We start from the raw sequence: 26,012 nt of genomic DNA on the forward strand, positions 1-26,012 counted from the left end.
GGTAAATTTGTATTTATCGTTATAAGAAGCTGCCATTTTCAAAGTGGCTGTATCGTTTTATATTCCTGTCAGTAGCCTTTGAGGGTTCCAGTTTCTACATCTTGACATCACTTGCTATTGTTTCTTTGTATAAATAGCTATTGTAGAAGGCGATGGCACCCCACTCCAGTACCCTTGCCTGGAAAATCCCATGGATGGAGGAGCCTGGTAGGCTGCAGTCCATGGGGTTGTTTAGAGTTGGACACGACTGAGTGACTTCACTTTCACTTTTCACTTTCATGCATTGGAGAAGGAAATGGCAACCCACTCCAGTGTTCTTGCCTGGAGAATCCCAGGGACAGGGGAGCCTGGTGGGCTGCCGTCTGTGGGGTCACACAGAGTCGGACACAACTGAAGCGACTTAGCAGTAGCAGCAGGGGATGAAGTGGTGTATCATTGTGGTTTAAATTTGCTTTTCGCTAATGACTGATGATCTTAATTGTCTTTTCATGACCTTACTATCATTTCTGTATCTTTTTGGTAAAACAAGCAGTTTAAATTTTTGCCAGTTTTGATTGTGTTGTTTGTCTTAAGTTGTAAGATTTATTAAAATGTACACTAGATTTAAGCCCTTTTTCACGTAAGATTTGTTAATATTTTCTCCTGGTCTATATTTTCATTTTCTTAATGGGTTCTTTCTTTCTTTCTTAATTATGATAAGAACACAACATGAAGATTACCCTCTTAAAATTTTAAGTGTATGGTAGTGCATAATACCTTATAGTTGAGTAGGTATAATGTTATATAGCAGATCTCTAGCTGAATCATCTCGTTTGATTGAAATTTTATGCCCATTAACTAATCACTCCTCATTTCTCCTTTCTCTCTGGCAACCATAGTCCCACTCTTACTCTATGCTTTTGACTATTTTACATACCTCATATAAATAGAATCATGCAGTATTTTTCTGTGACTGGCTTATTTCACTTAGCACAATGTTCTCAACGTTCATCCATGTTGTTGCACGTTGTAGAATTTCGTTCCTTTTTAAGGCAGAATAATATTCCTTTGGAGGTATATATCACAGTTTATCCATTCATCTGTTGTGGAAACAAGCTAAATGTCCATTTTCTTAGCTATAGTGAATAATACCTCAATAAACATAGGAGGTCTTGATTTCACTTCTTGTGGATAAATACCTAGAAGAAGGATTACTGTATCATTTGATAGTTCTGATTTTAAGTTTATGAAGAACGTCTGCACTGTCTTCCATAGTGACTGTACTGTTTAATATTTGCCTTAGTAGTAGTGTACAAGGGTTCCAGTATCTCCATGTTCTCACTAGCATGTGTCTTTTTTTTTCTTTGATAATAGCCATCCTGAAGGCAGTGGAGTGTAAACGCATTGTGGTTTTGATTTGCATTTCCTTGATGATTAGCATCATTGAGCTTTTTTCATATATCTGTGCCATTTGTACATCTTCTTTGGAGGAATGTCTTATTCCTTTCCCATTTCTTATTGGCTTTTCAGGTTTTTTTTTTTTTTTTGCTGATGAGTCATAGGAATTCCTGATAGATTCTGGAGATTAACCGCTTTTCAGATACATGGTTTGCAAATATTTTTTCCCATTCTGTAGGTTGCCCTTTTAATGTGGTGATTGTTTCTTTTGCTGTGTGTGAGCTTTTTTAGTGTGATGTAGCCTCAGTTTATTTTTCTTTTTGTGTCATCCATGAAATCATTTCTAAGACTGATGTCATGAAGCTTTTTCCATATTTTCTTCTAGAAGTTCTACAGTTTCAGGTCCTAGTTTGAGTCTTTTTAATCTGTTTTGAGTTGATTTTTGTTAATGATATAAGAGTTCAGTTCAATCTTTTGCATGTGGATATAGAGTTTTCTCAATGTCATTTGTTGACAGTATTATCATTTTTCCACTGTGTATTCTTGGCACACTTGTTCACGATCAGTTGACTATATATGTGTGGATTGATTCTGTAGACTTGCCTTTTTGTCTCTACCACACTGTTTTGATGACTGTAACTTTGTAATGTGTTTTGAAATTAGGATATGTGGTGCCTACTTACAATAATGTCTTCTGAATCATGAAAGTTTTAAAATCTTTGTATGTGAATATTTTATGAATATTCTATCAATTTTTTGAAAATAATAGGTATTCTTTCTTGGACCATGTTCTATAATCTCAGTTAAATCAACCTTGATAGTTGGTTCTTCAAGCTCTTTGTATCCTTCCTATTTCGGGTCAGTTTGGGCTTCCATGGTGGGTCAGATGGCGAAGATTCCGCCTGCAGTGTGGGAGACCTGGGTTCGATCTCTGGGTTGGGATGATCCCTTGGAGGAGGGCATGATAACCCACTCCAGTATTCTTGCCTGGAGAGTCTCCATGGACAGAGGAGCCTGGTGGGCCATAGTCCATGGGGTTGCAAAGAGTTGGACACGACTGCAGTTTGGCACAGCACATTTTGTTTTTTGATCATTTTGGTTTTGTTAGTCTTATACTAGTCTCCCTCAATGATTGCATGTGTTAACATTTGTCAGTTTTTTCTTTTTAGTAGTTTATGATTTCTGTATCTCAACACTATGCTATTACATGCATTTCTGTTGTTTTCATGGTGGATTGTTCTGTTTATTACATAGAATACCCTTTTTTGTTCTGTTTAATATTTTTCTGTTCCCTTTGACCTTGAATTTTGTCTGAAGTTTAAGTTATGAATCTTGTTTTGTTTTGTTTGCTTTTGTCTGATTTATCTGTCCTTTTGTCAGAGAAATCTTAAGTGATATGGCATTCCTAGTGTGCTGTGGCAAGAAAATTATAATTTAATTATTTAATATGCATTTAATTTGTGATATAGTCATATTAGTAGAAGAAAATCTTTACAGTATTACTTTAATATGGCTTTTTTCTTTAAAAGATGGTCTGGATTTCTATTATTCCTCAAAACAACATGCTCAGAAGATGGTAGAGTTTCTTCAGTGTACCGTCCCTACTAGGTATGTTCTGAAACCTACATGTGATTAAATCCAGGCAACAGGGAATGAACGTAGGTCACATCCATTCTTCAGGCTTAGGCAGCTTACCTTAAACTATGTAAAACTATAGTAGGATTACTTACACAATTAGTAAGCATTTGTTGGATAAGCTACTTTTAACAGAAGTATTAGCCAAAGAGCATTAAGAATCTTTGGGGAGCTAGACTCAGTCTGTGATAGTAAGCACTGTAGTCCTGAACCACTGATTCAATGTATTTAAATAAGAAAAAACAAGAACAGGGTTAAAGGACTTTGGGGAGAAAATTTATGGAGTTGGAAGGACTTAAGCTCCTAAAATGGGGAATTTTCGAAAGTAGTGTTTGTGCTGAAGGGTGAGATTAGTGTGAACAGTGACTGGGAGTGGACATTAGTGTGGACTTTAATGGATGATAGATATAGACTTGCTTGGTCTAAGCCATGAGCATGTTTTGGAGGTTTTGAGTAGATAAACTGGAAAACAGATAGAGTGCAATCAGACTGGTGAAAGTTTATAAATGAAGTGGATGAACTGAGACTTCACCCTAACTGGCATCAGGAAGCTGTTTCAGACCTTGGACAGTAATGATTCAATGAAAATTTATATTCCCACGATTAGACAAATAAAAGACCTTTGTCTTTTTATAATGGTGAACTTTTTCTCTTAACAGATACAAAGCCTCACAGAGACTGATCTCTCAGGATATCCATAGTAATACATATAATTACAAAAGCACTTTTTCTTTGGAAATTGTTCCAATATGCAAGGTACTTTTTCTTATTTAATTAATCCATGTCCTTAATTGGTTTATATGTAATTATTAGCTCCTGATTTCCTTCTGGGATTGGTTAAACATTTAGAATAACTTCTTAATGATTTCTGACACATTTTAGTCATGTTAAAAAGATTTAAGAGTAATCATGCTTAAAATTATAAATTTTTGGTGTACTAATTAAAAGGCCTTATTGCAGTTTTAAGGCATATATTCCTTAAACTTTGCAGTTATCATGCAGTGGACACATGATAGTTCTGTGAAACTTTGAATATAGGAAATTACTTATCAGTGAGCCACTTTGTGGAATGTGTGCAAACTGGATTTTGGCAAGATAAAATTAAAGAATATTATGGAAGGAGAGCATTGAATTATTTTTGTGATTTTAAAAATATCTGAATAATACTTAAGATATAGATTATCATTTTTTAATGACCATCCATTATTTTATATAGATATAGAATTAGAAAGGAAATATTTTTCTCCTCATAAGAGTATTTACTCTCTTTACAACTTTCATACATAACATACAGGTGTATTAATTGTGTTTATCATGTTGTGCGTTATATCCTTCATAGTCATTGATCTTGCAACTGGAAGTTTGTGCCTTTTGACTACAGTCATCCAATTCCTCTTTCCCCTTGCCCCCACCTCCACCACTTCTGGTAGTTGCAAATCTGATCTCTTTTTCTAAAGACAAAAATTGTCATTTCATTAATTGTACTAAGGTAAAACTCTGCTTCAAAAAATAGAAATGAATTAAAACTCAACAAATAGTTACTGGGAATCTGTTGTATAGAAGACTGTGTATTAAGGACTGTGTCCTAGATGTCTCTGCTGCATAGGAACTTACATGTCCATGTTTAAATCACTAATAATGATAAGTGCTATAATTTATTGTGAGCATTCTACATAAAGGGACTTTCTGAGTACTTAAGTATGTTTCACCTGTTTAGTCTCACAACTACTGGAGTAAATCATACCATCATTCTGAAGATGAGTAAACTGGTGCTTGGGGAGGTTAGATGATTTGCCAAAGTTAACAACAAAAGGCGGAGAAGGCAATGGCACCCCACTCCAGTACTCTTGCCTGGAAAATCCCATGGACGGAGGAGCCTGGTAGGCTGCAGTCCATGGGGTTGCTAAGAGTCAGACACGACTGAGTGACCCCACTTTCACTTTTCAGTTTCATGCATTGGAGAAGGAAATGGCAACCTGCTCCATTGTTCTTGCCTGGAGAATCCCAGGGATGGTGGGGCCTGATGGGCTGCTGTCTATGGGGTCGCACAGAGTCGGACACGACTGAAGTGACTTAGCAGCAGCAGCAGCAACAACAAAAGGAGGCCAGGATTTGTACCTAGGTCTCTGACTCTAAGGCTTTAAATCTGTTATCACTAATTGTGGTTTAGTAACTAGAAGAAGCACAAGCTGGAATCAGGATTGCCAGGAGAAATATCAATAACCTCAGATATACAGATGACATCACCCTTATGGCAGAAAGTGAAGAGGAACTAAAAAGCCTCTTGATGAGAGTGAAAGAGGAGAGTGAAAAAGTTGGCTTAAAGCTCAACATTCAGAAAACTAAGATCACGGCATCTGGTCCCATCACTTCATGGGAAATAGATGGGGAAACAGTGTCAGACTTTATTTTTGGGGGCTCCAAAATCACTGCAGATGGTGACTGCAGCCATGAAATTAAAAGACGCTTACTCCTTGGAAGGAAAGTTATGACCAACCTAGATAGCATATTCAAAAGCAGAGACATTACTTTGCCAACAAAGGTCCATCTAGTCAAGGCTATGGTTTTTCCAGTGGTCGTGTATGGATGTGAGAGTTGGACTGTGAAGAAAGCTGAGCACTGAAGAATTGATGGCTTTTGAACTGTGGTGTTGGAGAAGACTCTTGAGAGTCCCTTGGACTGCAAGGAGATCCAACCAGTCCATTCTAAAGGAGATCAGCCCTGGGTGTTCATTGGAAGGAATGATGCTAAAGCTGAAACTCCAGTACTTTGGCCACCTCATGCGAAGAGTTGACTCATTGGAAAAGACTCTGATGCTGGGAGGGATTGGGGGCAGGAGGAGAAGGGGACGACAGAGGATGAGATGGCTGGATGGCATCATTGACTCGATGGACGTGAGTCAGTTCCTGGGTGAACTCCGGGAGTTGGTGATAGACAGGGAGGCCTGGCGTGCTGTGATTCATGGGGTCGCAAAGAGTCGGACACGACTGAGTGACTGAACTGACTGACTGACTGACTGACAGTACCATGAAATGATGGCTTAAACAGAGTCAGCAATTTTTTTTTTTGTAATAGCCAGATAGTAAATAGTTGCAGTTTTTAGGTTATATGGTCTGTTTTGCAACTACTCAGCTGTGCTCTTGTTGCACAAAATTGGCCATAGATATGAAGGGCTGAGGCTGTGTTCCAGCAAAACTTTATTTACAAATGTTTGCCTCAGGGTCTTATTTTGCAGACCCCCAGTTTAAATAAAGCAGTGAATCTAGGTGAGAGGACATATTTAGGCCTTGTGTATTAAGTGCTTTAGTGATTCATATAGGTAGCTGAATGAATACAGTGTAAAGAAGTTTTTCCATTAATCTTTGGAGAATCTTAGTAAGTTTCAGGAAAAAAAAAAGGACTGAGCTAGATGCCAGTAAGGATGTACGGAGTGTCCTTTCAGTGAGGGAGCCTATGATTGTGAATAGATACAGCTTAAAATATAATCCAGATCCCTTTTATATTTTAATAACATTAAGAACAGACAGCCACATCGGTGTTAGTATGTCCTGGTGCACACATAGGCATATGTGCTCTTGGGGGGTCGTTAGATCTTTGATTACACATTGGTACATGTAGATGAGAAGGAGGAACATATGGCTCCTCTCAAATTTTTATGGAGAGTAAATGAAGTCACGCTATATTCAGTTCAGTTCAGTCACTCAGTCGTGTCCGACTCTTTGTGACCCCATGAATCGCAGCACGCCAGGCCTCCCTGTCCATCACCAACTCCTGGAGTTCACTGAGACTCACTTCCATCAAGTTGGTGATGCCATCCAGCCATCTCATCCTGTCATCCCCTTCTCTTCCTGCCCCCAATACCTCCCAGCATCAGAGTCTCTTCCAATGAGTCAACTCTTCGCATGAGGTGGCCAAAGTACTGGAGTTTCAGCTTTAGCATCATTCCTTCCAAAGAATACCCAGGACCGATCTCCTTTAGAATGGACTGGTTGGACCTCCGTGCAGTCCAAGGGACACTCAAGAGTCTTCTCCAACTATATTAACACAGAGTAATAACCAAGCATTCACACTTCAATAAAATTGAAATGAACTATGGGGAAACAGTGGAAATAGTGTCAGACTTTATTTTTTTGGGCTCCAGAATCACTGCAGATGGTGACTGCAGCCATGAAATTAAAAGATGCTTACTCCTTGGAAGGAAAGTTATGACCAACTTAGATAGCATATTCAAAAGCAGAGACATTACTTTACCAACAAAGATCTGTCTAGTCAAGGCTATGGTTTTTCCTGTGGTCATGTATGGATGTGAGAGTTGGACTGTGAAGAAGGTTGAGTGCTGAAGAATTGATACTTTTGAACTGTGGTGTTGGAGAAGACTCTTGAGAGTCCCTTGGACTGCAAGGAGATCCAACCAGTCCATTCTGAAAGAGATCAGCCCTGGGATTTCTTTGGAAGGAATGATGCTAAAGCTGAAACTCCAGTACTTTGGCCACCTCATGCGAAGAGTTGACTCATTGGAAAAGATTCTGATGCTGGGAGGGATGGGGGGCAGGAAGAGAAGGGGACGACAGAGGATGAGATGGCTGGATGGCATCACTGACTCGATGGACATGAGTCTGAGTGAACTCCGGGAGTTGGTGATGGACAGGGAGGCCTGGTGTGCTGTGATTCATGGGGTTGCAAAGAGTCGGACACGACTGAGCGACTGAACTGAACTGAAACAGAAACAGCTTGGTGACTAGGATCTTTAAAATACTTCTAAAAGCCATTTTATTAAGACGGTTATCTCCATCTTAAGGTATGGCTTATTTTCTGTTTCTGCAAAGTCGGATTCTCTTAAGCCATCTGTTGATACATAGAATTAAAAATGACGTTTTGGTTTGATCAGATGCACTTTGATCAGGTTTACATTGATGGTGTTTATCAAGACTTCTACTTAAAATTTGCTTCACACTAAATGTTAGTTCTTATTCCTAGGATAATGTTGTTTGTCTGTCTCCAAAACTGGCACAAAGCCTGGGAAACATGAACCAGATTTGTGTGTGTATTCGAGTGACGAGTGTCATCCACCTCATAGATCCAAATACCCTACAAGGTAAGTTTTAGAAACTGCCTTGACACTTCCATTTAAAAAGCAGTAATAATTTGTTATGTTAATTTTATGAAGTATTCTCAGTAATACTGTTTTAAAAAATTAGTTAAAATTAATGCTGTACAGTTTTTAAAACACTGGAATTTAACACTTTTGGTAAGTTGCTCTTGTATTTTTTTTTTTGAGGAAAAATTTATTTTAATTTTAAAGTTTTTATTAGTCTTATCCCATTAATTTCTACTGAACTGGACTTATTTACCTCTTTTATTTTTTATGACTAATTATTTAGGTTCATTATTAAATTTTAGTCTGGAGCATATGTTTTACATTTTGAAACATTTGACTTAAAAGAAGACCCTATATTGATAGGTGTCTCTCAGTACTTGGTTGCATCTCCTACTTGATCTTTTTCATATGTTTACTGTAATACACGTTTTCTTTTATAAAACATTGAATTTATTTTGATATTTTCTAGAAAGTCATTTATTATCCTTATCAATTAGAATTCATCAGTCAAAATTCTGTTTGTAGTATTGGGATGAACATGTGTCAGGTAGAAATTTATTTCCCGTAAACTAAACACCTGAGATGGCTGATAATGTGTCAAATAAAATGCTAGCACACGAAACAGCTATACAGCTGATGGGATCCAATCTTATTTTAAAGGCACTTGTTGGTAGCTACTTAGGATATTTTTGACACCTGGTATTTCTCTTACTCTCTGGGAAATTTGGGGTTGATGTATAGGAATAAATGATGTCCCCTGCAGTGAAAGTTGCCACTCTGGTTTCTGTTGACCTGATGCTTCTCAGTTCACTATATCAACTTCTTCCTAGTTAACACATTTGATGGCTTTTGAAATACTTCAGTTCTTTCGTTCTTTAATGTTCTGTGTTTGCTCTTAGTTGCAGATATTGATGGGAACACTTTTTGGAGTCACCCTTTCAATAGTTTATGCCATCCCAAACAACTGGAGGAGTTTATTGTTATGGAATGCAGCATAGTCCAAGATATAAAACGCAGTGCAGGTGCTGGAATGATATCAAAAAAGGTAAGTTCCATCCTGTTCACCTTCCCCTAATCCTAACTTACTGTTTTAGTCTCCCTCTCTCACTCTTTTTTTGGTTTTAATTTGTTAGTAATTCCAAACTGTGGTTCCAAATAAGCTAGCACCACATTCAGTTAAAAATGGGTTTTGTGTTTGTATGCCATTTGCTTTTAACATGTGGCCATTGTGGTGAAAACTATCAGACTTACGCTGTCTGGTAAGTTAATTCTTTCTCTTTAATATTAAAATGTTATTATGAAAAAGTATTTCTTTTACTTTTTGTACAGAAGGAGCAAATGAGAAGTTTAACCCACTTTCACTTTTTAAAAAATGTCAAACATTTTGAATTAAATATATATATATTATCACTAAATACTGAATACTTCAATATGCATCTGTAAAAACTAGAAACCTTTGCTACATAATCAAAGTATTATCATACATATCAACTACATAGCTTGCCAAATTTCTTCATTTGTCCCAAAGTGTCTTTTATGGTTTGTTAACACCAGTACCTATCTGGGGACTGACTGTACCTCTTAAATATTAATAATAGTACCTGCTCTTTTTTTCTAATTTTTTTTTTTTTATGATACCAACTTTCTAAGGCAACTAGGCCATTTATTTTGTGGATTTATATTCTCATTTCCTCATGATGTTATTTAACTTGCTTCATAATCTCTTATATTTCCTTTAAAAGTGGATCTGAAGTCTCATTTAAATTTAGGTTAATTTTTTTTTTGGTCAGAACATTTCAGAGGTGATGATATGTACCTTTTGTGATATATCAGGAAGCAAGTAATGTTTGATTGTTTGATAGCCAGATATCTTTGTTGAAATTTTTGAAGTTTTTCCCTTTGTTCCTGCCTTCTCCCGCCTCCTTCCTTCCTTCACTGCCTCCCTCCCTTCTACTCAGATTGCCTCAAATGTAGCCAGTAGCAGCCTCTTCAGAATAGTTTCTGTCCTTTAAAAAAGTTGTTTTTTTTTTTAAAATAACTTTTACTTTTTTGGGGGGCGGGTAGGTGGGGGGGCTTCCCTGGTACCTCAGATGATAAAGAATCCACCTGCAATGCAGGAGACCAGGGTTCAATCCCTGGGTCGAGATCGCCTGGAGAAAGATTTTTTTTAGAGCAGTTTTAGGTTCATATCAAAATTAAGATGCGATAAAAGATTTCCTGTATACCCTTTGCCTCCACACATTGGTAGCCTCCTCCATTGTCATTGCCTTTCCCCCACCAAAAGAGTGGTACATTTGTTACAATTTATGAATAGATTTATGGACATACAGTTTATGTCCACGTTGACATGTTATAATCACACAAAACGATTACATATTTGACATTACAGTTCACTCTTAGTATTGTACTATCTATGAGTTTGGACAAATGTATTAATATAATGACATGTATCTATCATTATAGCATCCATCATTATAGTATGCAGGATATTTTCATTCCCTTTAGAACCTGCTGTGTTCCCTCCTAACCCCTGGCAATCACTGTTTGTTTGTTTGTTTGTTTTTTGTAAATACTATCTTTATAGTTTTGCCTTTTCCAGACTGTCATATAGTCTTCTCCTATTGGACTTGTGTAGTCTTTTTATATTGGCTTCTTTCACTTAGTAATGTGTGTCTAAGGTTCCTCCGTGTCTTGGCTTAATAGCTTTTTTTTTTGTAAATGCAAAGTATTATCTTGATATCCCACAGTTTACTCATTCACCTACTGAAGGACATATTGGTTGCTTCCAAGTTTTGGCAGTTATGAGTAAGTTACTGTAAAGATTCCTTTGCATGTTTTTGTGTGGACATAAGTTTTCAGCTTCTTTGGGTAAATACCAAGGAACATATTTAATTCTGTAAGAAACCACCGAAGTGCCTTCCAAAGTGATGGTATCATTTTGCACTCCCACTAGCAGTGTATTGGAGAAGGCAATGGCACCCCACTCCAGTACTCTTGCCTGGAAAATCCCATGGACGGAGGAGCCTGGTGGGCTGCAGTCCATGGGGTCGCGAAGAGTCGGACACGACTGAAGGGACTTAGCAGCAGCAGTGTATGAGAGTTCCTGTTACTCCACATCTTCACCAACAGTTGGTGTCAGGATTTGGGATTTATCCGTGTTTAGGAGTTGGGCCATCCTAATAGGTATATGATAGTATCTCATTGTCAATTTATATTTCCCTGATAACGCATGATGAGGAGTATTTGTTCATGCTTATCTGCTATCTGTATGTCTTCTTTTGTGAGTTGTCTATTAATGTCTTTGGCCCATTTTTTTAATCAGATTGTTTTTTTCTTATTTTTGAGTTTTAAGAGTTATTTATGTATTTTGGATGATGTCCTTTGTTAGATGTGTTTTCTGGAAATATTTTCTCCGAGTATAATTCATCTTCTTCTTCTCTTGACATTGTCTTTCATAGAGCAGAAGTTTCTAATTTAATGAAGTTCAGTTTATCAACTGTTCTTTCATGGATCCTGCCTTTGTTTTACTTACAAAGTCATTGCCAAACCCAAGGTCAGCTAGATTTTTTTCTTTTGTTATCTTCTAGGAGTTTTATAGTTGTGTGTTTTCCACTTAGGTCTATGATCCATTTTGAGTTAGTTTTTGTGGAAGGTGTAAGGTTTGTGTCTAGATCGACTGTTTTTTTTTTTTTGCATGCCAATATCCAGTTGATCGGGCTTTCCTGGTGACTCAGCAGTAAAGAATCTTCCTGCAGTGCAAGAGTTGCAGGAGACATGGGTTTGATCCCTGGGTTGGGAGCATTCCCTGGAGGAGGGCATGGCAACCCACTCCAGCATTCTTGCCTGGAGAATCCTGTGGAGAGAGGAGCCTGGCGGGCTATGGTCCATAGAGTTGCGAAGAGTCAGACATGACTAAAGCAACTTGCATGCATGCATCCGGTTGATCAAGCGCTATTTGTTGAAAAGACTGTCTTTGCTCCATTGTATTGCCTTTGCTCCCTTGTCAAAGATCAGTTGACTGTATTTATGTGGGTACACTTCTGGACTCTATTTTGTTCCATTGATCTATTTGTTTATTCTTTTGTCAGTACCACACTGCCTTGATTACTGTAGCAGTATGGTAAGTCTTAAAGTTAGGTAGTGTCATTGCTACAACTTTATTCTTCTCCTTCAAAATCTTGTTGACTATTCAGGATATTTTGCTTATCTATTTAAACTTTAAAATCAGTTGTTGATACCCACAGAAAAATCTTCTTGGGATTTTTGAAAAATTGAAACGTAGTTGATGTACAGTAGTTTATTTTCTATATACAAGTGATTTGATATTTGCATAATATTATGAAATGATCACCATGGTAAGTCTAGTTACCATCTGTCGCCATACGAAGGTATTACAGTATGACTGACTGTTTTCTTCATGTTGTATATTATACCTATGTGGCTTAATGTGGGATTTTGATCAGAATTGCATAAATCTATAGGTCAAATTGGGCAGAACTTAAATCTTGGCAATATTGAGTTTTCCTGTCTATGAACATGTAACATCTTTGTGTTTTATTTCTTTGATTTTGTTCATGAGAGTTTTGTAGTTTTCCCCATACAGATCTTATAGTTTGTTAGACTTAAGTTTTGGGTGCTAATGTAAATGGTGTTTTAACATTTCAAGTATCATTTTTTGTATTGGTAAACAGGAAGATGACTTTGATTTATAACCTTGTATCCTGTTACCTTGCTAAATATATTCAGGAGCTTTTTGGTCCATTTAAGTTTTCTTTGTAGATGACTGTGTCATCTGTAAAGATAATTGTATTTTTACCTTCCTGGTCTATATACCTTTCATTTCCTTATCTTTTGTATTAGCTAGGGTTTCCAGTAGAATATTGCAAATGAGTAGTGAGAGGGGACATTCTTGCCTTGTACCTGATCTTAGAGGGAAAGCTCCAAGTTTCTGACCATTAAGTATAATGTTAGTTGTAATTTTTAAATAGATACTCCTTATCAAGTGAAGGAAGTTTTCCTTCTATTTCTAGTTTACTGAGAGTTTTTATCATGAATGAGTGTTAGATTTTGTCAAATGCTTTTTATGTATTGATATCATTGTGTGATTTTTTTTGTTTTTAGCTTGTTGTTAATGACTGATGGGCTCCATTAACTTGATTTTCAAATATTGAACTAGCCTTGCATACATGTGTTAAATTCCACTTGATAATGGTGTACAGTTCTTTTATATTTTGTTGAGTTTTAAATCTATGTTCATGAGAGATTGGTCTGTAGTTTACTTTCCTTGTAATGTCTTTGTCTGGTATTGATTTTAGGGTAATGTTGGGCTTGTCAATGAGTTAGGAAGTGTTCCCTGTGCTTCTGCCTTCTGGAGAAGATTCTAGAGGAATGGTATATCTCCCTTAAATGTTTGCTAGAATTCACCAGTGAATCCATCAGGGCCTGATGCTTTCTGTTTTGAAAGATTATTAATTATTGACTCAGTTTCTTAATAGCTGTAGGTGTATTCTTATATCCTTTGACATGACTTTCTTTACTAGTCTTTGAAAGCATTGTTATGTTTTGGGATAACACCACAACATTTAGGTGTTCTAAAATCACATTGTATAGTTCTTACCCCAGTATCTGAAATCATATATTTCTTCAAGCATGTCAGTCCTATTTCTTCTACTATGAAAGCAGTATTTAAGAGCAGACACTTATCATTTAAACACCACCACTTCTTCTCCAACATATATAAAGCTAGATATGTTTTTTTTGTTTTCAGAAAATACATTGTTAGAACTTAGTCTTTTCCTGGTAATTTGCTCCCCTCCGTCCCCCCACCCCAGTTTTCCCCTAAATCCAGGACCTGTTAACTTCAGTTTTTTCCTCTATCTTTATCTCTTCTTTTTAACTCTTTGAGATTCTTTAATTCTGTCTATAATTCTTAGTGTTTTGCTCTGAATCCCATTTTACTTGGGTTTGTTTTTGTTAAGGTATTGGCATGGCTATACTTAATTCAGCCAGGAAATTTGAAATGTCATTTACAATTGCTTGTAAAATTCCATGTTGGAAAGGGCCCTAGTGGTTTTTTGCTTAAAAAGTTCAAACTTGAGATGATGTTTCCGTGATAGTTTTTTTAAAAAGTTATGCCTCAAAATAGTAGACATTCAGAAAATTAATTTGATGATTTGGATGCTGTTGTGGCAGTGGTGTTGCTGGGATTGTTAAATTATTTTCTATGAACTCTGGTGTTTTTAACCTTATGTGTAAAACATAAGGTGTTACTTAAGATATTTGCTGTATTTAAATGAAGATTCCCCTGCTTTTTTAGTAGGTGGCTTCCCAGATGTGCAGTGGTAAAGAATCTACCTGCCAATGCAGGAGATGCGGGGTTGGGAAAATTCCCTGGAGAAGGAAATGGCACCCTACTCCAGTATTCTTGCCTGGAGATCCCATGGACAGTGGGGCCTGGCGGGCTACAGTCTATGGGATCGCAAAGAATTGTACGTGACTGAGCACACGCATGTATGAATGTACTTTATTCTTTTTGCTCAGTCTTTGTTGGATGATCTCCCTGTGAATACATTTCTTTTGAAAGTTCTACATATGTGTCTGCTTTGGTGACAATGTTAATGTTTTTAGAAGCCTTGAATAAAATCTTAACAAAAATATTTATTTTATGAATTACTTATGAGTTTTTCTCTACTCATAGTTCAGTAATTGGTTAATTTTGACAGTGTTTCAGAGGTCTGGAAAGTCAAACACTTTTAATTCAAAATGAAAATCAGAAACCAAAATCAACATTGTATTTAACTTTTCTATGAGATACTTTTAAAACTATGCCTAGATTATTGAAGAGTTCATTTTCTTCCCTGTTAAGCATACCCTCGGGGAAGTCTGGGTACAGAAAACATCTGAAATGAATACAGATAAACAGTATTTTTGTCGCACTCATTTGGGACATCTTCTAAATCCTGGAGACCTGGTGTTGGGGTTTGTATAATTTTATATTATTTTAAACTGCCCAGTAGCATTGCAAATTTTCTCTGGGAGCCAGCAGAGCTATCTAAAATAAAGTTGTTTGTCCTAAAAAGAATTTAAGAATTCTTAGGAGCTATATAGCTCACTTTGTTATTGATAATAAGTTAAATTACTGATTGGACAGAAGCTTATAATTATTCCATTTTGGCCATTATCTTAGAGTGATTTGTTATAAGATTTGAGTAATTGATCCCTGAAATTGTATGATAAGATTATGTGTATAGTTTTTTGGGGAGCAAGTGGTTTTTTGTTAGGCATATGCTGTTAAAATAAATTTCACTGTTAAAATATGGCAGCTATATATGTAAGGGGTCTTTATGGGCATAGGATAGCCCATTCTGATGCAGAAGTTAATAAGCTTGCCTTAAACATTACTTTTGCTCTTGGGGTTTCAGTTCTTTTTACTGGAGAATGAAGGGTGTTTTGTTTTTGTTGTTTATAAAAAATGGAGCCATCTAACTGAATCTTTACATTAGACTGAGATATATCTGTTTTGTTCTTTTACAAGAGTATGGTAAGGTGGGCAATAGTGGATGACTTGTGAAACTTAGAGATAGAATGCATTATTATCTTTACTATGATCTGTAGAAGCCTATTTACTGCACAACTTCTGAATTGGGAAAGCGTATTAAATGCTTGATCTTAGGAGGAACTGTTAGGTGATTATTTATAAAACAACATGGAAAGAGTAAGTGTTTCATTAATTGTTTCATTGTTTTCATTTCAGGTTTGATTTGGTCAACTGTAACTTAAATGATGAGCATGTCAACAAAATGAAATCAGATAGAGTCCCAGATGTGGTAAGGCTTTAGATTTTTCCCCCCTTTTTCTTGTGTTGATGGGGATTAATGTAATTGTTATGGGGAAGATGCACGAGTTCACATTTTTTGAAAATAATAAACTTAGATATTTCTTTTGAAATTGCAGTTAAATTATAATAACAAAATCTTTATGTAAGATAATTATTCTTAATCTCAAAATCCAAGATTTATTGAGTTTTTTGTTTTCTCTTACCAAATTTTCATTCTGTCAAATTGCTTGATAGTACCCATAGAGCAAAAATAAATTTACAGCTAAAAACGATGACCTTTATTCTGTTCATTCTTTTAGGCTCAGTTTATTTCATGCCTTTTTTCTTCATTTTTTGGTGGCAGCTCATATAGATCTTATTAGTTCCCTGACCGGCGATCGAGCCCGTGCTTCCTACAGTGGAAGCGTGGAGTCTTAACCACTGCCAGGAAAGTCCCTCATATATTGTTAAGAAGGCATTTAAAATTAACACCATCATTCAGGTTTGAATATAATTATTAGTTGAAAATAATCTTCACAGTATTAAGTCTTAAGAGAAAGGATGTTACTTCCAGAAAAAAAAAATGTTAATTTTTAACATGAGTTTATAAAAATCAGGAGCAACAGTGAATGTGAAATGTGAAAGGCTATTTCCTGCTTGCTTAACTTAATGTTTTAAAATAAATATTGATCTCTTTAGAAACTGTGGGCAGAAATCAAGTTGTGGCATAAGAAGGACTCCCCTCCTCATCACCCAATTGTGCTTTTATTAATTAATAAATTAGGAAATAGAAATGTAGTTTAGGTGTAAGTCTAAATCGGTATTTTTCAAAGAGGTCATAAAGAGATTAAAATGGTCTTACAAGATTTTGTGAAATTATTTTATCCCCACTTTATTAAATTGTTCTAGGACATATAGTTGTGAATATATATATGTAGTCTATAAGTATTTATTAGTAGGAATATGAGGGAGAAAAATTGTCTTCCTTTGATAATGTTTCAGAATGACTTACATGAATGGTAGCAGAAAACTGAACTTTGATGTAACAGAAGGAAAAAACCACCAGAAACATGAAATTTTTAATATTAAAAAGTCTCAGTCACTGGAAAATTTCAGTTAGTAAATTTAGCAGTTATACACATAAGGCTAAATGCATTCTCATAAAATATTAAGTACATTAATAAAAATGTTGAAAGTTCTGACACTGCTTCTTGATCTGTACTCCTTTCCTTTGAGGTATAACCACTATCATCAGTTGGCGGTCTTTCTGACATTCCCATAACCTTTCATTTAAAAAATTTTATTGGCTTTTGAGGTCCTGTTACTTAGTTCCCATTTTTTGTAATTTTGCAAATATTTCTTTAGGTATTAATCAAGAAGAGCTATGACCGTACCAGACGTCAGCGTCGTAGGAACTGGAAACTGAAAGAGCTTGCAAGAGATAGAGAAAACACAGATACAGATGATGAAAGGTCGCACTTTGTTTATACTTTTTACATTGTCTCAAAGGAAATCCTTTTGATAAATCTTTATGGTTTTTATATCATCAAGAAATAGTTACCACACGGTTGCTTCTTGCACTCAGTATTAATTTTGTTTACTTATTAATATGTTGTTTGGATCACGATGAGCAGATATAATAACCTTTACCACAGATCTAGTTATTTTTTCCTGATTTGTGACCTGACGATTACAATGTTGTTATAGATGATTCATTTGAAAATATAATGAGTTCTTTTGGGTCCAGAGTATAATCCACAAGGTATAATAATAACCTTGTGGCTATCACAGAGAGCAAATGAGTACTTATGACTTAGTGTAAAAGAAAACAGCTCTTTGATACCAAATATGCTGATTTTCAATTTAAGGAGAAATGAAGATGCTGTGTTCTAGAAAAATTTATTGTGTGATTGGAAGAGTGGCCTTAATGATGACATTAATAATATTGGTATCTACGAAAATGAAAAGTTTAAATAAAGTGTCTTGAAATGTGAGTGGGAGACAGCAGTATTTATAAAATATAGTCTCACAGTGTAATTTAAAATAAGTACGTATGTATAAATATATAATATTAAATAGATATTGTAAGTACATATTTGACTGTTTCATCTATAGTCTTAAAAATGTTTGTATTTCAACTTGGCTATACATTTTTTGAGGGAGAGGGTAAAGTATGAAGGGGTCTTCTCATTGTCTTATATTTAATGTCCTCTTATATTCAAGTGGGGCTTCCGTGATAGTTTAGTTGGTAAAGATTCTGCATGCAATGCAGAAGACCCTGGTCGATTCCTAGGTCAGGAAGATCTGCTGGAGAAGGGACAGGCTACCCACTCCAGTATTCTTGGGCTTCCCTTCTGAGTTAGCTGGTAAAGAATCTGCCTGCAATGTGGGAGACCTGGGTTCGAACCCTAGGTTGGGAAGATCACCTGCAGAAGAGAATGGCTACCCACTCCAGGATTCTGGCCTGGAGAATTTCATGGCCTGTATAGTGATTTGGGTCATAAAGAGTCAGACATGACTGAGCTACTTTCACTTATATTCAAGTGTGTATTGTTTCTTATTAATCAGGTAATTTTGAAGGAAAATATTTTTCAAAAACTTGTCAGTGTTTATTTAAGATCCATATTTGACCTTCAGTTATTATTTTTAAAGATTTTAATACTTGGAACACACCTTGTAATAATGAAAATGAAGAAGACATTAACTTCATACTTTTTGGTAAAGGAGAGATACTTAAATGTTTCTTTATCCTTCCGTAGGCAATACCAAGATTTCCTTGAAGATCTTGAAGAAGATGAAGCAATTAGAAAAAATGTGAACATTTATAGAGGTTGGTGAATAAGGATTATTTAAGTTGTATCTTCTGTAAATAAATAATTACTGCACTATGAGTATCTTGATATCTTAAACTTCGATTCCATAAACCACTTTTATTGTATGTTCTAAAACTACTCTATAAACATTTACCCATCTTCCCCCTAAAAAAAAATCCCAAACTTTCACAACAGTAAAATACTGCTTACTTTGCTACATTTATATAATTTGCATCCTAGCATGATCCCTCAATTTGCTGTCCCCTATACAAATGGGTAGTTATTCATACATTTATGCAAGTTCAGTCATTCAATGCATATTTAAATGCCTGCTCTGGATGTGATATAAGTGCTACAGATATAATATGGTTAAATAGTAGTAATGATGGGGAGGGCAGGTATTTACATATTTCTATGTTTGTATTTATTTGCAGTTCTCTTTATATTTTGTCTTAGATTCAACCATTCCTGTGGAAAGTGACACAGATGATGAAGGAGCACCTCGAATTAGTCTGGCTGAGATGCTTGAAGACCTTCACATTTCTCAAGATGCTACTGGTGGTGAAGGTGAATCGATGATGACATGAGATCATGTTGTATATGGTTTCCACATCTGTAGGGTCAGGATGTTGGGCAAAATACTTTTACTGTCTGTTCTGTCTATGCCTTCACATTGAGAGAAGAGAAATTTAGTTTTAAACCTGAATAAATGCAACTATTTCAGTTGCTCACTTGAAGAACTGAAAAGTTGATGGCTTTGAAGGTTTAGATAAAAAATTACAGAGAATGGAATTATTACTGAAATTTAGGCCATTTACAAATAGGTTTATTGGCTTGCTTTTTTTATGAGACATTAGTATTTTCATATATTGTGTAGCCCTGGGTTTAAAAGCTTGCAAGTTGTGATTCCTTGGAGGTTATCTAAACCTTCAAGCACTAAACATGCTTTTACATTCTTTTTATATTGATTGCTTTAGTGGAAGAGCATATGAAAAGTCATTTTTAGGATCAACTTGTAGGGCACTTTAATCTACTTTAGATCATTTTTATATCCTTGGGATAGGAAAATTAGGGGTTCAGTTTATAACTGGACATTCAGTAGAAAAGTTACCTTTTTTTATTTATAGTATCTACATCTTCAAAAGCCGTTAAGATGGGGATAATCTTATTTTTTGTTGCAGAAGAAGATATATGTAAAATATTTACAAATTATATAGCAAACAGAGTATTGAAAGGTTAAATAATAATTTATTCCTGAATTGTTTTGGTCTGTGCCAGCAGCTTAGTGTTGTAGCTGCTTATGTTATAAAAATGTCTTCCTGTCTCTACAAGGGTTTTGCTTTTAAAATTTTGGTTTACAAATTGAGAAGGAATTCTGTCTTTATAAGTTTGTTTCATTGAACACATCACCATCAAAAAGAATGTTAGAATCCAGCATATGGATGATGAAATAATATGTGCTCTTCTTGCTTTATAAAACCATGAATCAGATTTAAATAGGAAATACCTTTCATATCCTTGAAGGGAAAGCATTGGTTTGGTTTTTAAAGTGTTCTGAAAATGAAGTTTTAAGATCCTATTTCTATAAGCAAGACAACTGAGCATGCCAGAACTAAGAGCCAACTCATAAATTCTATATATATATCACTAAATAAGGAAATTGAGTAAGTGCTGAATGAAACACTTTCCTATTTAAGATTTGACTCCTTAATCCTGAAGTTATGAATAAAGCTATGTTCTTTCTAAAGTGACTTCTTTTCTGTCTGTATATTTAAAATTTTTACCTGTGGTCTGTCTTTATCTCTTCCTGTGTCAAGACTTTAAAAAGCATGAAAATAAAAACAATCTCGCCCTTTTTTGTGTCCTTGAAGTGATTATGTTTGTGTCATATTTAAGTTTCTTGCAGTTTTCTTAGATAGAATTAGTGTTTTGTTACTTGTTTTGATGTTGTCTTTATGAGTAATGAAATCTGTTGGTTAAAAGAAAGCTGTGACAAGATGAGGGAATATAGCTAAAAGCAAAGCTGTTAGCCAAGATTGTGTGCACAGTTGTACTGCCTTGCTAAATCTGCCATTTTAGAGGATAGTTCCCAGGCTTATGGATCCCAAAATACTATTGTTGATGTCCCAGAGTTGATACGATTTGAGAAGTGCTGGTATTAATCAGAACCACAGAAACCTGATTTATAACCCAGTTTATAAATATGAATAATTTCTAAGTCAATAGGATTATTTTCTTATAGCCAGATCTCCACGTCAAGCCACTATTTTATAGGCAAAAGGCCCTTGATGAACAGGGAAGCAGTCCAGGGGAGAGGGTTGCTTCAGTAGTTAAGATGCTTAACAGCATCAAGCTAGTTCCTTGCCACAGTAGAACCCAGAATTCCAGGCTTTGTGCTGGGACACTGGTCAGTTTTGGAGTAAGTACTAAGAGCATTTCCATGACTCACATTTAATTTTGTTAAATGTGTTCATGGTGATTCTTACCTTTAGATAACTTGATCTGTTATTTTTAGCGTGAAGGATGTTTATTTTAAAAAATAATTGAATTTTGACATAATTTCAGACAAAAGTTGCAGAATAGTAAAAAGAATTCCTGGAAACCCTTCACTCATATTTGCCAAATGTAAACACAACCTTATTTTTTTTCTTTGTCTTTTAAAATATTTTTTTTTTCCTGAGCCATTTATTAGTACTGCCCTAAATACTTGTTTTTTTTTTTTTCTCTCCAAAGCAAGGAATTTTCTTACATAATCACAGTGCAATAATCAAAATCAGAGAATTAACATTGACACAATATTGTTATGTAATTAGTGGACCACACTGAAATTTTGTCATTTATCCCATCTATAATAAACTCCTTATCTAAGATTGTGTTGTGTGGAGTTCTCTTACTGGACTTCTTTGATCTGAGCCCGTTCCTGAGTTTTTTTAAAGGTGTAATTGGCATTTTTGAGGAGTCCAAACCAGTTGTTTTTGTAGAATGGCCTCAGTTTAGCCTGGTCTGATATTTCCTCACAATGATGTTAAGCCCTTTTAGCAGGATTACCCCAGAAGTAGTGGTAAATTCTCAGTGCATTGCCTCAGGAAATGTATGGTGTTGATTAGTCCAGGTGTTTTCAGACCTTGGGTTATTTTAAGTTGGTTTTCTGTTTGAAGGGATTAAAAAACTTGATCCTTTGCAGTTGTTATTTTAACTTGATTTTTCTTTTTAAATTCATTAATTTTTAAATGGTGAAGCGTATGCTTTGATTTACATTATTTGAATTTTAACATGTAGAGATCCTTATAATTGCCACTACAATTTAAAAAAATCCTGTCATCCTCCCCAGCTCCCCTGAATTCCCTTTGCTACCCTACCCCTTTGTTTTCAAACCATTCACCTATCCTTCACCCCTGCCAACTTCCAGTCTGTTTTTTAACCTTAGGGTTTGCTTTTTCCAAAATATGTAATATGAAATCATACAGTATGTAGCCACTTAAGTCTGCTTCTTTTCAAATAGCATGTGCAGTTGAGATTTGTCTAAGGTGTGGTATATATCAAGAGTTTGTTATTTTTATTTTGAATACTGTTAACATTGGTTGTACCACAGTTTATCCATTCCCCTGTTGAGACACATTTGAATTTCCAGGTTTTGATGATTAGGAGTAAAGCTCTTGTGAACATTTTTGCATAGGTTTTCATTTTACTGGGATAAATAACTAGGGATCTGATTATTGGATCTTTATAGTGTTGTGTATTTAACTGTTTTCCAGTTGATTTGTGCCTTTTTGAAAGTTTCCAACCAGGCTTCCCTGGTGGTTCAGAAGTAAAGAGTTCCATCTGCACTGCAGAAGGTGCAGGAGCTGTGGGTTCGATCCCTGGGTTGGGAAGATCCTCTGGCAAAGGGAATAGCAGCCCACTCCAGTATTCTTGCCTGGAGAGTCCCCGTGGACAGAGGAACCTGGTGGGCTATAGTCCTGGGGTCACACGACTGAAGGGACTTGAGCACTCACACATGCTTTCCCACCAGCAGTGTGTCAGCATCTCAGTTACTGTGTATCCTCACTACCACTTGATGTCATTTTTTTTTTTTAACCATTTTTATAGATAGTAGATGGTGTGCTTTGTGGCTTTTTTAAATTTACATTTTCCTAATGGAGTCGCGGAGTTGCATATGACTGAGCAGGCACACATAGACACACAAGATGGCTTATTATGTTGAGCATCTTTTCATATGCTTACTTGATATATGTATATCTTCAACTGATAAAATTGCTGTTCAAAACCTTTGCCTACTTTTAAAGATCAGATTATTTATTTTCTTTTTGTTAATTTTTTCTATTGATGCTCACGTTCTGTAGTTGGCTAGTGGGTGTACCATCAGTCTGGTTCCTTTGTCCTTTTCACATGTTCTCCTCTATATATTTAATTTTATTCATGGAGGCTGATAATGTAACTCTTTGAGCAAGTTTTGGGTTTCCCTTATTCAGGGCCTTTGTGCAGTCTGCTTTTGGCTTGTTTTCATGATAGGGGCAAATTTTCCTAAAAATAGACCAATTTACTTAAAAATAGGCCAGCCTCAGTTGAGTCATCTTAGGAATTAAGGAATCAGGAAATGGTGTCATAAAAAGCACAGATGTAGGCTGTTCATTCTCAGTTTATCAATTCTGTCACATGTTAAACTAACTTGAGCAGTAAGGTGGTGAGCCTTGATGAAAGCAAGAAATCAGTCTCACTATCTCTCTCTACTTAAAAGTAGTTTAAGGAGAATAATCAGTTTGATACATTTTGAAAGAGCTGCCTTATTGCCTTGGAAAGAGGCATGTTGGAGGATTCCTTCTGGTAAAACAAGATCTGTAATATTTCAAACTTAATAGAAGTAGTTTTGATAGTCACTGTGTTTCTGTATCAATTCTGCTTGTACAGATGGTCACTGATTTATGGTGGTTCAGTTTAGGATTGTTCAACTTTATGATGGTGCGAAAATGATGTGTATTCAGTAGAAACTGTACTTCCAATTTTGGTCTTTTCTGGGCCTGCTGCTGGCTGCTGCTGCTAAGTCGCTTCAGTCATGTCTGACTCTGCGACCCCATAGACGGCAGCCCACCAGGCTCCTCTGTCCATGGGATTCTCCAGGCAAGAACACTGGAGTGGGTTGCCATTTCCTCCTTAGGTGCACGAAAGTGAAAAGTCAAAGTGAAGTTGCTCAGTCGTGTCCGACTCCTAGCGACCCCATGGACTGCAGCCTACCAGGCTCCTCCGTCCATGGGATTTTCCAGGTAAGAATACTGGAGTGAGGTGCCATTGCCTTCTCCATTTCTGGGGCTAGAAATATGCAATACAATACTCTTGTGCTGTTGATCAGTGGCATCGAGTGTAGCTCCAAGTCAGCAATGAGGGTAAACAATAAACTTACGGTCATTCTGTATCCATACAACCATTCTATTTTTCCCTTCAGTATAGTGTTTCATTGTAAATCAACTAACTATACTTCACTTTTAAAAAATTTTGTAAAAAAATATTTGGGGAAAAGTTACAGTGATTTATTTAGCATTTACATTGTATCGTGCTTCACTGGTGGCTCAGATGGTAAAGAGTCTGCCTGTAATGCCTGAGACTGGGTTTGATCCCTGGATCAGGAAGATCTGGAGAAGGAAATGGCAACCCACTCCAGTGTTCTTGCCTGGAAAATCTGTGGAAGGAGAAGCCCGGTGGGCCATAGTTCATGGGGTGGCAAAGAGTTGGACACGACTGAGCGACCAACACTTTCACTTTACATTGTATTAAGTATTTTAAATAAATCTAGAAATGATTTGAAGTGTACACCATGGTGTGTGCAGTGTGTAAATATTATGCCCTTTATCCTTGTAGTTTGGAGCCTCTGGGGTGTCCTGGAACTAATCCTTTGCAGATTCTCAGGGACATCTGTACTAGGTCAGTCATTTATTTAGAGCAACATGGACTCATGAGTACTTACTTTATATTGAGGTTATTAGCTAATACTACTGTACTTTGCTGTTTGAGTTGTTCTAGCTTCAGCTATTTGTAGCTCTTTTGGTTGGTCTTCCTTTGACAAAATCCCATTGGGTTTGTATATGTGTTTTTTTCCCCTTTCCTCTCCTTTCTCCTCCTCCCCTCTCTCTACTTCCCCTTTCCCCATTCCTTGTCTCCCTCGCCCTTCACATTCCCCTTCTCTGCCACCATAATTATGGTACTACAGACTCATTTTGTATATTTACTGCTTTAGAATCAGCCATTTTGCCAAGAAATTCTGGTTTCATTTATTGGAGAATGGTTTTAAAAGCCAGTATCTAGGCACAAGGTATGCTTGTTGCTGCTGCTGCTGCTGCTGCTGCTGCTGCTGCTAAGTCGCTTCAGTCATGTCCGACTCTGTGCGACCCATAGACGGCAGCCCACCAGGCTTCCCGTCCCTGGGATTCTCCAGGCAAGAACACTGGAGTGGGTTGCCATTTCCTTCTCAATGCATGAAAGTGAAAAGTGAAAGTGAAGTTGCCCAGTCGTGTCTGACTCTAGCGACCCCATGGACTGCAGTCTACCAGGCTCCTCCGTCCATGGGATTTTCTAGGCAAAAGTACTGGATGTCATTTCTTTCAGGCCTTGAGTGACTGAAAAAAAGCTTTTATAGTAATCTATATATTAATGTTTTTACTTATTTATATCTGTATTAAGCTAAATATGAGTTCATATTATCTGCAGCTTTTAATTCTTTACATCATGGATCCGTCTAACTTCCATGGTTTATCTGTAAACTCCCACTCCAATAGTAAAAAAAAAAAAAAACAAAAACAAAAACCTAAAACTCTGGTCCTCTCATCTGCCATTCACTTATCTAATTATTCAATAATTCTGGTATACGTGTATAGGCTTCCCAGGTGGCTCACCCAGTGGTAAAGAATCTGCCTGCCAACACAGGAGATGCAAGAGACTCAAGGTCAGACCCTGGGTTGGGACAATCCCCTGGAGTAGGAAATGGCAACCCACTCCAGTGTTCTTGCCTGGAGAATCCCATGGACAGAGGAGCCTGGTGGACCATAGTCCATGGGGTTGCAAAGAGATGGACATGGCTGACTGAGCACACACGCATCTTCAGTGAAGTTTCTGTATATTGGTAATACAGTTAGAATCTCTTCTCACAGTCTGCATTTAATCCCCTGACTTCCTAAATGATTTTTAAAAATTTTCTTAGATTAAGGTTCATTTTCTGCTATAAAGTTCTATGGGTTTTGGTAAATGCATAATGTCTTCTAGTCACCATTATAGTATGATGCAG

General features: G+C 36.4%; 1 protein-coding gene across 6 annotated transcripts in view; it reads left to right on the forward strand.

Annotated features, from left to right (window-relative positions):
• The window catches only part of NMD3 (NMD3 ribosome export adaptor), a 38,011-nt gene extending 17,417 nt beyond the window's left edge, over window positions 1-20,594 (forward strand). For 4 of the 6 annotated variants that reach the window (XM_086393235.1, XM_086393203.1, XM_086393224.1 and 1 more), the window contains exons 8-16: window positions 2,907-2,985; window positions 3,672-3,768; window positions 7,990-8,107; window positions 9,010-9,155; window positions 14,976-15,088; window positions 15,864-15,936; window positions 17,292-17,398; window positions 18,686-18,756; window positions 19,196-20,594. In XM_086393235.1, coding sequence (XP_086249361.1) covers window positions 2,907-2,985; window positions 3,672-3,768; window positions 7,990-8,107; window positions 9,010-9,155; window positions 14,976-15,088; window positions 15,864-15,936; window positions 17,292-17,398; window positions 18,686-18,756; window positions 19,196-19,326 — 935 coding nt within the window. In that variant the 3' untranslated portion in view covers window positions 19,327-20,594. The remainder of the gene's footprint in view (window positions 1-2,906; window positions 2,986-3,671; window positions 3,769-7,989; window positions 8,108-9,009; window positions 9,156-14,975; window positions 15,089-15,863; window positions 15,937-17,291; window positions 17,399-18,685; window positions 18,757-19,195) is intronic. The other 2 variants (XR_015161112.1, XR_015161113.1) reach the window with 1 other exon arrangement.
• The last annotated feature ends 5,418 nt before the right edge of the window (window positions 20,595-26,012 follow it).

This window comes from Bos grunniens, chromosome 1 (genome assembly GCF_055505025.1).
Source record: "Bos grunniens cultivar Pamir isolate PY7600 chromosome 1, Bosgru_T2T1.0, whole genome shotgun sequence".
Classification (NCBI taxonomy): Eukaryota; Metazoa; Chordata; class Mammalia; order Artiodactyla; family Bovidae; genus Bos; species Bos grunniens.